This window comes from Etheostoma cragini, chromosome 17 (genome assembly GCF_013103735.1).
Source record: "Etheostoma cragini isolate CJK2018 chromosome 17, CSU_Ecrag_1.0, whole genome shotgun sequence".
Lineage (NCBI taxonomy): Eukaryota > Metazoa > Chordata > Actinopteri > Perciformes > Percidae > Etheostoma > Etheostoma cragini.
In genome coordinates, this window is record NC_048423.1 from 18,324,722 (window position 1) to 18,338,319 (window position 13,598).

Consider the following 13,598-nt stretch of genomic DNA (forward strand, 5'->3'; position numbering starts at 1 on the left):
ATCCAACTACGATTCAGTGGTTGGCCAAGTTTGTTTTTCATAATCACAGCTGTCAGTCACAAAACCGAAAGGCAGGACTCCAGTGTTTTTTTTTTATTACCCACAGGGGTTAAAAGAGTGCTGCAGGGAATGCTGCCCTGTGGTATGCAGTGTAGCAACTACTGTAGCTATGAACTCAGTGAACATTCATTGTCATATTTCTCTTCCAGCGGCTCCTCTGTTTGCCTTGGGTGTTGCCTAAGGTAAACAATGAGGGATTGTCTTCAAGTCTTTACTTGAGCAGCTACGTTGCATCATTTCCTTTTCTCTAGTCATCAGATTTTATTCTGCCAAGGCTAGGTAAGGTCTTAATGTGGAGCAACTGCTAAAGGAAAATCTCTATATTTGGTTTGTCTTTCTCTCTTTCTCCTTTCAGGGTTCAACCAAACATGTGCTACAAGGTCCTATCTTGGTATTACTGATGGCCGTCCTCCAACTTCAAAGCTAGGTTTCCACATAAGCACTCTCAACAAACCACACAGGGGAGATACATCACAGCCTGATCAAGTCTAGTTTCAGTTGGGGGACATTATTCTAATGTAAATGGTGCATGAGTGATTGTTGAAGAACCACAAAAAGAAACAAATGAATGAATGTTGGCAGCATGCTGGCAGGAAAAACCTTCCCGTAGGCTTGGTCCTGGCCTTGTGCTGCTCTGTTCTTTTTCTTTGTGTTGGTAAACTGCGCCTTTATCAAAGGTGGCAAGGTAGTCTTAATAATAATCCTCCTCACCCTGTAACTCCATTGTTTGTTGACATCTTCATGACATTAATAGGTTTGAGGTTAACCCATTTAGAAGTTTTCTTTATTACCATCCAGTTCAACCCCAAATTTACAAAAAACACAATATTCCTCTCACCTGTAGAGTTTTTCCTTCAATCTAGCCGTAGAGATGTTGGCCTTCTCTTTAATGTAATGCAACCACATGACATTCGGCTTGTGGTGCTCAAAGCAACAACAACAAAATACTTGTGAAAAACTCAATGTCTCTTTCCAGAAATCATGACCTGGCTACTCAGGAGAATCCACAGACCGGGCTGTGGGCAGTTTCATGTGGGACCTCTTTTCTTTCTACTGATCATCACGCTGAGGAAGCATACTTATGGATGCGAAACTCCACCAAATGTTATTTATTTGTAATAAATATTAGGTCTTAACATCTAAAATTAGGTGCCACCCTTTTTCAAAATGAAATCCAATAAGTCAACATTTAGGCAGGACGGGATTTGTTTTCTGCTGGTCCCCTGGGCAAACATCAGCCGTCGGCCCTGACTACCCCGATTCTTTATATTTGCAGAAGTTAGTAATTAGCTTGTGGTAATTTGACTAAGCAAAACTTTATTTAAGAATATGCACCATCAGCAAAATATGAACTCAAAAAGACCCTAAAACTCTCTACAAGAAGGGACCTCAAGATAAGTTACGTTATTTGACTTGTTGTTGGGCTATAGTAGTACATATGATGCACACAAGTGTGCAATAAGTCAATCTACCACAAAGTTATTGCAACATAGTGAACTTGGAGCCTTTGAGGCCCCCTGCTGTTTCTGGGGTACTAGCCCGCTTTGACCTGTTGGTAATCCCAGTAGAGGCTTTATTTATTTTTCCATAACCTGGCCACCCAAGTTTTCCTTATTAATAGATGGTTGATCGTAAAAGCCTCATTAAATAATGTATTAACTATTAATAAAGATTTTATTCACACTTTATAAACCTTCTACAGGGTGCCTCATTACAAAGTGGTATCTTTTTGGTTACTTCTAATGACAGTAGCTCCACTTAAATCAGTCTACTTTCACTGCATATAGAAGAATGAAACAATATTGTTTTTGCTTATATCACACAATAAAGTTGGGTTATACATTTAAAGGAGGGAGGCAAGTGAGGACGTCTGCATGTATTAAAGAATAAAATCAAAGTGAGACATAACAAATGCTTCAAACATTAATGAATATAAGTAGCGGGTTAATGGAGCAGCCAGCCTGCTCCATTGTCTGATGTAAAGTAATTAGCGGTGACGCCATAAGGAGACAGATAACAGATGTGCAGAGTTCAGCAGCTGCCTCTGGAGGACAAGCGTGGACACAGAGCTGTGAAGAGCACAACTGAACAAACTTCGGAGGTGAAGCCAAGGCGGGGCGATATCGGTCGACAGCAAGTCAGTTCTCTCTGTGCGCTGTGTTAAACATTCTCGCCAACATGCCTCAAGCATGACAATAAACTGGTTTATCTGGGTCACGGGGGAAAAGCAATGTTACAGAAAACTTTCGACGAGTCCCACCTGGACCAGAAGCACGGCGCGGTTGTGAAGGAAAACATGGTGAAGAAGGCAAAATGACGGAATTAACGTTGAAGCGAGGAGAAGCTTGTCGATAAAATAACAGTAGGGTAAGTTCACCGAAAAACGGCGGGCCCGTAAGGTACCTACTTCATAGATACGTAGTTTCGAATAGTTGAAGGCTATAATGTGGCTCGCGCATATTGTGCTACAATGTTACCCGGCTCACAAGTGTTCTGTTATCTCGGTCTCAGTAGGGGGAAAGTATGTAGAAACCTTCTGAATTGGACTTTCAACACTTAAAGGGTCCAGCAGCTATTTCATGTAGCCTAAGGTAATTTGTTGTCTTAACTTCGTCCTGTCAGCCGTGTTGTTGTTTTTGTGTTTTTTTGGACTGTGACGGGTCCTCTCGGTAGGCTACTTCTCATATATGGGACTTTACATGAACTTGCAAATGGAGACTTGGGACTTGGCCGGGGGGAAGAGGAGCCACACCCATATAACCCATCTATCTATCCTGCGGTTAGATTCCTTTTTCCCTCATTCATTGTGCTGTCGCTAACTGAAAGGATCCCTGTGGAAAGGGCCTCATCTCTTCTATGGAATCTACAGATCTGAGCAGAATTAGTTAAACCCTTTTATGTAAAATGACTATAGTCAAATTAGCTAAAGGTTGGAATAATATGTTAATGTAATTTTTATATGATATACAGTGGCTCGCATACGTTTACACACCCATGCTAAAGTGGATTAAAAAGAAGGATAAAAAACATCTTTTGTAAATTGATCTTAATGCCTAAATTAAAAAAATTAGGAAAATCCTACTTTTTTAAGGAAACCAATTATCTTTGTAAATGAGTAATGTATTAATAAATGTTCTTCCTTAAAATACAGGGGGCATAAGTATACACAGCCATATGTAATAGTCACATAGAGGCAGACAGCTTTTTTGTGTAAAGGCCTGTTATTTCATGGATCCAGGATACTATGCATCCTGATAAAGTTCCCCTGGCCTTTGGAATTTAAAATAACCCCCACACATCATCACATAGCCTTCACCATACCTAGAGACTGGCACAGTGTTATTCCAGTTAGCCTAATAGCTGGTTTGATTTGCATTGAGAGATAATCTCATGGAAAGTTCCCCATGCCTATCTCTATGTATGGTGAAGGGTATATGATGTTTTTTTTTTCAATAGATGTATTGTGAAAGGGATTCACACAGTAAATTAATTTTGCCCTCACCCTGTCTTTAGATTACAGTATGGCACATCGCTCTCAGTGTTCCTCTGCTGGGGATAACCCCCTGGACCCCAACTACCTCCCCCCTCACTACCGGGAAGAGTACCGCTTGGCTATTGACTCCCTGATTGAGGAGAACTTGGAAGGATACTATCAATTCCTCCAGAAAGCAGATCTGGTGGACTTCCTGTCGTCAACTGAGATTCAATATATTCACAGCTCTGTTCAGCTCCCTCAGCAGAGCAACTACCCTGAACAACATTTTGTGGACACTGGAGGAGATGGCTCCTCAGACACTTACTGGCCCGTTCACTCTGACCTGGAGGCCCCAGGCTTGGACCTTGGCTGGCCTCAGCTGCACCACTTTGTTGGGCCCACAGAAGTCACCACTCTGGTCAACCCCCCAGAGCCAAACATGCCAAGTATCAAGGAACAGGCCCGGCGACTTATCAAGAATGCTCAGCAGGTAGATCTCTCACTTTCTTGACGGAGGGAGACTTTATGTTAAACTTGTCTTTAGAGTGTCCTGCTTTCTGACAGTGTTGTTTTTTTAATTTGGTCTGGTTTGTGGCATTTATCTCTTCAGGTGATTGCTATAGTGATGGACATGTTCACTGATGTTGACATGTTTGCGGATATCCTTGATGCTGCCATGAGGAATGTTGCCGTCTACATTCTTCTAGACAAGCAGAATGCGCATCACTTCTTCAGCATGGTGTCCAACTGCAGAGTCAATCTACAGAACATTCACGTGAGTTTATATTTCTTAAAAAATCAATTCAAATAACAAAACCGAAAAGGCTGCTAACACATTTAAATTCCATTAGTCTTTTACTTTCCTTCAAATACTCCAAATCAGCACAGCACACAGGTAATGTTTTCAAAAGGTCATAACCTAAAACTAGTAGTAAATTACTTAGTAATGAATAATAATAATAATAGTAGCAGTATATTTAAGCGATCTCTTTCTTTTAAATAACAAGTAAAGAAAGTTATGAATGCGTTAACATGAACTAACCACTAATCTGCAAAAATTCATTTTACTTTGACCACAGAAGCTGAGAAACATAAAAACAAAAAAAGTTTTTTTTAAAATACTTAAAGGTTAAATCTGGTGATAGTCTGTATATTTCTTATTGTCAAACCCAGTGACAAAAATCTAAATCAACAATGAATTGATCCTACAAACAAGTTTGTGTATCTACAGTGTTATTCATGTGTGCCCTGGAGCTCAGAACAGATTATTGAGCCACAATGTTGCAATGGGTGTCATGTTCTCCTATTTCCAAAGAGCATTGTATTTTACTTTGTATTTTTCCACTGTTGCTGGAAATACTTACTAGAGCACCAAATGTGTATTAGTCCGCGGCTAACAAATGCCCCGACAAATGCACCATTTCCTCCTGATTGAGTAACATTTGCTAAAAACTACAGTGCTCAGCTATATCTGTGAGTATGTATGTGTGACCCATGTTTAAAGATCAGTAGGATCAAATGGGCTTGGGGCGGAAAACCACAGACAGAGTAGGGAAAACACAAAGTTTATAGTCATGAGATCAGTTGGCAAAAATCTAAATCTATTGACTGTTGCTCCATGAATATCAACAGAAAAGTGGAAGTGCACTCAACAGCTGTTGCTAGAGGTGACCTCATCATACAAACAAATACAACATATCAGTCTTTTCTTTCCGAACATCACGTGGCTTGCTTGCACTTCTAACTGACTTGAGATAACTAATATTAGAAATGTAATGTACTATTATTACAAAGTTATTGAGATATTTAATAACACCTTATTCTCACTTTGTCCAGCAATGTTATCTATCAAACCGATATCAAGGCTGTCTATGAACTTTTGTTGTTGTGTGTTGCTTTACCTTGTTTGTCGTTTACTTTATATGCTATGTGTTACATGTTCACTTTTACTATAACACTAAGCCATATTGATCTCAAATAAACCCATTTAACAAATCAGGGCAGATTTACATCATATTGTTTTTAGTTAATATATATTGTCATTGGTGTAAGCAGTAAATATAGACAGCTTTCCCATTGATAGAAATGGATTTAACTGGATACTAACATAAAAAGGAATTTGAAATGCAGCTATTTTCTATCTCTGATTTGGTAGTGTTTGTTTTGTGCCAAAGCAATGCTGCCACCTAGCTTGGATTGCAAGTAAAATGTTAATGATTGTACTACCCCTACTTAATATATTCATGTTTAGTTGTTTTGATGTGTGTCTTGCAGTTTTTACGTGTGAGAACAGTGTCGGGCATCACGTATCACTGCCGATCAGGAAAATCCTTCAAAGGTCAGATGATGGATCGCTTCTTGTTGACGGACTGCAGGGCAGTGCTGAGTGGAAACTACAGGTGAACACATTTGAAACATAAAGTCATACCTCTACACTTCAAACCACACAAGGATTTGAATGATTCATTTATGTTTTCATGAATATATTCAATGTTTGCATTAAAAAACGGACGTGTGTATGCCATGAATTAGGTGCTTCTATTAATTCCTGCTTATCATGTCTTTGTTCAGCTTCATGTGGTCTTTTGAGAAGCTCCACCGCTGTATGGCACACCTTTTCCTTGGACAACTTGTATCAACATTTGATGAAGAGTTCCGGATTCTGTTTGCTCAGTCTGAACCGCTGGTTATTGAAAATGTCATTCCAATGGAAGTGAAAAGAACACTGTATAGAGAGCCAAAGCAATTTCAGTCGCTGGACACGGCTCATCCAGAGGAATGGCCAAGACATTCCTATGATGAACGCGTGGATGTGGATTGGAGAATGATGCCCCTTAAAAAGCAGGAATCCGTGCACGGCCCTGCAGATATGTGCGGTAGATTTACACCCCAGCAATCTCGCATGGACCCGTCTTTTAATCAAGGACCCATCAGAATGCCCATGATGGAAAATCGTGCCTTCAATCGTCACAGTTATGCAGAAGGCACTCATGGTAGATACTCTTACCCATTCCTGCAGCCACAGGCAATGCCCGAGCCCGAGAACCAGGGACGGCCGCAATACAGGGTGCAGCAGCCGGGACCAGGACCAGAAAAAGAAGCAGATTACAGTGGCTATGACAAGTTCTGGAACCAAGACTTTCATTCAGCAGATCACCATTTTATTCAACCTGGTTTACAACAAGAGATGGAACCAGCTGATAATTTTGACCCAGTGCTTAGGTATTTAGCATCTACCAGAAATGCAGACTTTGACCAGGGCTCAGAGAAATTACTACCTGAAGCTGATGTACCGTTTGGCTCATCCCACCCTTTGAGATTGACTTTAGGCCAGCCACATGCCTATCAAACATCTCCCCCTCCCTCCAATCCAACTGATCAGAAGAAGTTTTTCCAGGCGGCTAAGGCTGACCGCAAGGATCCTATGGTGAAGAGGGGGCTAAGAAACTGGAGGATTAGCTCATACCTCAGTGCTCATGATAATCCAGGAGATGAAGGCCTGCCATCGGCACTACCTAATGCACCGGATACTTTTGAGGAGCCTCCTTACCCCATACAGCAAACACCAGGCATAGATTTGTCAGTCCATAAAATCCCAAATGTCAGAGAGTTCAAGGTTGCTGCAATACCAAGGGCTAGTCAGATGCCAAGTTATGCTAAAACTACTGCACGAGAACAGCCAAAGAAATTGCCAGATGAACTTACTGCAGTAGAAGCAGAAACCAAAATAACACCAACACCTTCAGAGTCATCATCCACAACTGAAGTGGAAAAGATAGAGGAGACCGAGCGAAAGGAACCAAAAACCGCTTTTCTACAAAGGGAGGAGTCGTTCCGTAGGAAATACAACGCAGCTGTACCGAGGAGCTCAAGGTTAAGAACCTCTCTGATATTCAGCTCTCTGGAGCAGCAGCATGCTCCTCCAGATACCAAAACTGCTTCAGGCCAACAGGATGAGGAAAGTGATCAAAATGAGGCAGAACAGACAAAACTACCTTTTGTTTTGGGGCAAAGGAGGTCTGCAAGAGAACCTTTTGAATGGAGCCGATTCATGAAGTCAGCCAGCACTGATAACTCTGCCACAGACCCATCCCAACTAGATGATGGAAACAGTAAACCAGATGATAAAGAATTGCCAAAAGACAAAAATCCAAAGGATCTTTCAGGGGTACAAGAATCAATAAAACCACCAGATGAAGAGCAAGCAAATTCTTCACCGTCATTGCCCCGATCCAAGGCTTCTGAAGCTGAGCTCCCAGTACAACCCCACAAATCTTTGCTCACCACTCCAGTGTATGTCGACATGAATGATCCTGATAAGAGGCTCATGTTTTTCAAAGAGTTGGCAGCAAAACGCAAAGCTGCTCAGGCAGCAAAAGCTGAAAACATCAAAGAGAAGGCTCAGATAAAACCACCAACTGAACTGAAAAACAATGCAACTGTTAAAAAGGAGGAACCTGTACCAAAAGAAGCCTTGGTAAAGAGGGCTGATGTTTCAACATCTGAAGGTTTATTAACAGAATATGTTAATGCAGAGGATGCAGGGAAAACAGTATCCACAGAAGCATTCAAGTCAGACAGTCTGTCTTTAGAAGCCAGCGATAAGACAAACAAGCAGGACAGTCAGGTCAACACGGATCCCAATGCCTCCAAAAGCTGTAAAGAAGAACAAACTATTATTTCACCTAATTCAGAGAAGATAGAGCTGAAGAGCAGCCAATCAGCAGCAAATCTGCCTGCTTCTGTAGAAACAGGAGCACTTTCGAACGAACCATCAGTAGTGTCAAAGCTGTCAAATCCTGCTGTAAAAACAAGTAGCCCCAGTCATCCACCTACACCAACAGATGCTACTCCTAGTGTTCCTCCTTTTGCACAAGGCCCTGATGAAAGTGACAGCCTTGATTCTACCTCAAAGGAGACTAGTTCACTTATTCTTGGTTCAGTGGAGGTACCACCATCTTCTGCATTTGCTGCATTGGATTTGAACACTGACAAAACTGAATCAGTTCAGTTAGAAACCAGCCTCTCCTCTTCTCCGCTGCTACCACCAGAACCACACTCTGGATCAGAACTTAGCTCTTCTAACCCATCGGGCCAAAAATCTTCCTCTGATCACATTCTGCCACATTCTGGTACACAGATGAGCCCAACTGCTTCTCCCTCTAGCTGTGCTTTTCTTTCCTCTCCAGCAGAAACGATCCCCTCTATTGGGACCCCAGGAGACTCAAGCTCAGCTCTAACATCCAGCATATTGTCCCTAAATGCACAGGAATCGGTCTGCCCCTCACTGCCAGAACCCTCCAAATTGACGTCACCCGAGACCCTTTCAGCAGCTGACTCTGCACAGGTGGAATCTGATATTTTTCCTGAAGCATGTGGTGTTGACTCAGAGCCTAAAACATCCTCAATACAGTCCAGTACAAAGACAGACTCTAAAGAATCGTCTGCTCCTGCACCTCCAGGAAAAGATGTTCCTGAATCAGAAAAGAACTCTGTTCCAAAGGGTGTTGGAGAGGAATCTGCACTTCTAGGATCAGCAAAGGATGTCAACGCTGATAGTACATCTCCTACCCTTAGCCCTTCACTGCCTGAATCATGTTTACCTAATGTCTCTGATCTAGAAAGTAAATCGACATCTGCTCAAAATGAGACTATTACTCCTACCCCCTCCCCACCAGACATTCCGCCCAAGCAGTGTCCAGAAGAAACAAGCTATCCTGTCCATCCAAACTTTACTCCTGACCCTTCCCAGTCAGAAAGACAAGCGACCCGTCCCACCAAACTTAACCTGACAGAATCCCCCCCCACCTCTCCTGCGGAAACAGTATTACGTTCTCCTTTAGCAGTGTCAGTTGGACCAGTTTTGTCCCCTGAGGCTGAAATAACATTGGCTGCATTGCACAGCCCCTTAGACACTAACAGTCTTCCCAAACAGATTGCAACTGACTTAACCGAAACACCAAAGCTCCCATCAACAGAAACGTTTAGCTCAACTGAGACTACCTCGAAAGTCCCAAAAGAGCCTGATCTACCATGCAAAACACCTGAATCTGTGACTTCTGAAACCCATTCTTTAGAGTCACCTGTAACTGCTGAAAAAAGTCAGAAGGAAATAAGCAAAGAGCCTAAAATACCTGACCCCGGTGAGAAAAAAAATGATGATATCGAGGCCACAAATAAGGAAAATATAGTAGCTTCTACACAGGAGTCGGTCTGCAATGAGAAAACGAATGACCAAGTAAGGCAAAATATCTGCTCTGAACCGCCAGACGGCACATCAGATGAAGTCGTTCCTCTGTCACCACAGTCCAAGCAGCCAAAATCAAGCCAGTCTCGCTACCAATCATCCACAGCCAACGTGCTCTCAAGCAGCAACCTCAGAGACGATACAAAGCTGCTTTTGGAGCAGATTTCTGCTAATAACCAAAGCAGGAGCGAGACTGTCAAAGAGTCTCCCGTCACCGATGACGAAAAAGAAGACAAAGCTGACAAAAATGCCAAAAGGGAGCAAGAAAGAGGCATCGGTTTACTTAGCAAAGGTCAGCCTAAGGCAAGCCAGGAGCGTGAGAAGCTGCTGGAGAGGATTCAAAGCATGAGAAAGGAGAGGAAAGTTTACAGCCGATTTGAGGTATGAATACATCAACACCATTGTTTTTAACCATTACCTACTGAAACGCAAGTTGGGTCGCCCCAGTTGTGAATCATATTTTGTCTCCCTTACATTCGCAGATGGCACCTTAAATGGGATCTGAAGAAAGTTGAGTCAACAACTTACAACAAGCAGCACATTAAATTTGTATGGAAAGAAATGGGATTTCTCTGGTTGTTCTCTGCAAACGAGGCATATTATGCAGAAAATAGGGGACCTGTATCGTGGCACTGAACTGTAAAGAGTAAAACCATCAGTAATACAAATAAATACAAACCTGATGTCCCAATTACATGTGCCATGACCAACAAAGGGTTTCCTCCTGTGGAACATGGGCTGAGACTTGATGTATGTGATCAAAGATGTTTTTTACTGACTGCAAGGGTGAAGTGCAATGTTTGCAACAGGTTGTCTCTGTTCTTGCCTTTTGTACAACACTGACAGCCATTATATTAATGTTAGCTGGTTTTAAGACAAAATATGACATAAACGTATAATACACAATTTAAATTAGTCAGTTGGCAAAACTGTAAAATGCTGTAGTTTATATTGTAGTATTTCACAATCACGTTAACCAAAGATGTTGATAAATATATGTGTTTGTGAAACAAGTGAATATATAAATTCATATCCATGCCAAGCTGTTTTTGTTTTGGTGTAAATAAATTGTAGGTTTAATTCTTTGTAATCTGAATAAAAAAAAGAATTGGAAACTTGTGGGGGGAAAAAAACTGAGATTGAAAAGAATTGCACCTTAAACATGACATACCTGCAATACGAATCATCTAGTAAATCATTGCACACCGTACAATTATGTTTTTGGATTATTTTTGAATGGAACATTATCTAGTAGGAGTCATTGAGGTTAAATATTTTCCTGGTTGCCTTAGAATATCCGTTCACCCAAATTACCTGAATTATTTAAATTATTTAATTTGATGATTTGTAAAAACAAATTTACATTAGGAAAAATATGTAGCTTTTTAAGAGTTTAAATATTATTTCTGGCCATGTAAAGCTAGAGTTACTTGCATGACTAGATTCCACTAGAGGTAAGTGACTTCATATGGGGTTATTTTTTGTAATTTGCTGGAACTCTTTAATTGTCTCTGAAATTGTCTCTGTTTGTTTAAATGAAAACTTGCCATATTTGTACATCCAAACAAGGAATTCCCAACAACAAAGACATTACACAATAGTATGTGGAGCTGTGCTCTGTAAGTTACAATTTTTTATGAAATCTGACTTTAGCAACACTTACAATTTGTAAATAAAATGTCCTAAAAATGTTTTTTCTGGCTTCTGTGTTGACATTGCAAAAGGAAGTTGCTGAGAGAAGCTCAACTGATTCAGTTAAATAAATTAGGCAGAATCTAGTCCTTCACATACATTTTGTAGACGTTTTTCACAGCAGATGTTTTTACTTGTCACAGAAAAAAAGGTTTTATTGCAACAATAAGGACACTTATGAGGAATTTGCCTCAGCACATTTGTTACTAATAACATTAACGTTGGCTCCGTTCTATTCAAGTGTCTCAGTAAGACAAAGGTGTCAAAATTGTTGACATTCATTACTCAGGTAGAAGTATAGATCCTAGGGTTTAAAAAGACTTCTGTAGAATTTGAAGCATCAACTCAAGCTTTTTACTCAGGTAAAAGTGTAAAAGTACTGGTTTCAAAACTAAAGTATAAAAGTAATGCAAGGGGAAAAAAGGAAATCAATATGCTTTTTCAAATTAGATTGCAAGTTTGGAAACAATTAGCTTGTGGTACTTGGGTATTTGAAAGCAGTTGTTTATTGCATCCAACTATTTTGAAAAATTCTTTTAGGTATGGCCGGCCATGGATGTAGAAGTGTTGGCTGGTCTCCCTGGATACCAACCTGGTTCTCTTAAGTCTCCGCCACGGACATCTTCGTACAGGACACATATACGTCTGCTCTTACTGTGTTGGAGTGTGACCTGATTTGTGTCATGTGCAGGTGCGATGGATCGCATACAAACTAATAGGGTGTCGGAATGTTTATCCTTCTCATCCAACCACAAACTCAATCTATCCAGTGATGCATTTATCTAGATAGGTTTTAGATTGTGTTTTTTTTAACAATGACAAGCCTGAATGAAAACAAGCCGAACTGAAATAGGAGTAACAAAGCTATTTTTTAATTGCAAGGAGCAGAAAGTACAGACAATTGTGTCAAAATGTAAGACTAGAAGTAAAAGGTTTGCTGTAAAATAAGTATAGATACCCAAATTTCTACTTAAGTAAGGTAACAAAGTATTTGTACTCCGTTACTTGCCACGTCTGCAGTAAGCCATGCCAGTGAGCCAACATGCACAACACAAGGACCCTCAAACTGAAGCAGCTAAATGGAATGAGCCCATCATTTATTTGATCATTTACACCTGTGCGTTTCCTAGTGTGATATGTTAAAGATCCCACGGCAGGAAAATTTCACTATATGAGGTTTTCTAACATTAATGTGCATTCCCCCAGCCTGCCTATGGTCCCCCAGTGGTTAGAAATGGTGATTGGTGTAAACCCAGCCCTGGGCATCCTACTAAGCCTTTTAGAAAACGCTCAGATGGGCCGATCTGGAATACCCCCCCCCCCCCCCTTTCTCTGCTTTGCCCACCCAGAGAATTTGCCCCACCCATGAGAGAGAGACATCATGGCTTTCAATGCAAAGTTTTCATGCAAAGTGGCAGTTAGTCCCCCTCCTTACATAATCCATATCTAAAGATATATCACTCATGTTGTGCAAAAGGCCGTACTTCCTGAAAATATCCAGTTTAAGTGTAATCGGGTCCTAAACATCTGCAGAAATAAGACATGAACATGACATTTGAAATCTGTTTTGATTCATGACAAGATAAGAAGTCAGTTGTCCAATGTGAATTAATAAACATGTCTTTCTGTTTGGCAGCTGAATGAGAATTAGGTGTATCATAACATCTTAGGTAACGTGGCATGGTGGTATCAAATCATGACTTACTTTTACTCTGTGACACCCAAGCCTACAAAAGGCCTGTGTCTCACCCCAATAACCCTCAGGCCACGAGTATCAGTAACTAGCACCATGCATATCCCTCAACACGTTTATACACGCCTAAGATTCACCAAAACGGTGAGTCTAACAGTCAAACAACAGATAAAATGATTCCACAATATTAACCAATTGACATTATAAGGAGCAAAACGTGGCATTGGCAGTGTCTGGTCTAGTCTATCCTGTAAAGATCAGTTCAAATGTATTTTATTCTTATGAAACTGATTCACTTACATAACAAGCTTCTCTTGCAAAATGCTGCGTAACTGTTAAAGCTCTCACCGTGAATGAAACTGTCAACCAGTCACATGCCTCATGGCGCTGGTTATGCAAGAATGATTAGGATATAGAATGAGAAACAGTGG

At 40.9% G+C, this 13,598-nt stretch overlaps 1 protein-coding gene across 1 annotated transcript; it reads left to right on the forward strand.

The window, feature by feature from the left end:
- Positions 1–2,074: 2,074 nt before the first annotated feature.
- fam83ha (family with sequence similarity 83 member Ha) lies at positions 2,075–11,150 on the forward strand. The gene is made up of 6 exons (XM_034898221.1): positions 2,075–2,427; positions 3,574–4,025; positions 4,146–4,310; positions 5,810–5,934; positions 6,107–10,163; positions 10,265–11,150. Exons 2-6 carry the CDS (start codon positions 3,582–3,584, stop codon positions 10,274–10,276), a joined length of 4,803 nt encoding a protein of 1,600 aa, XP_034754112.1. The 5' UTR covers positions 2,075–2,427; positions 3,574–3,581; the 3' UTR covers positions 10,277–11,150.
- Positions 11,151–13,598: the final 2,448 nt, after the last annotated feature.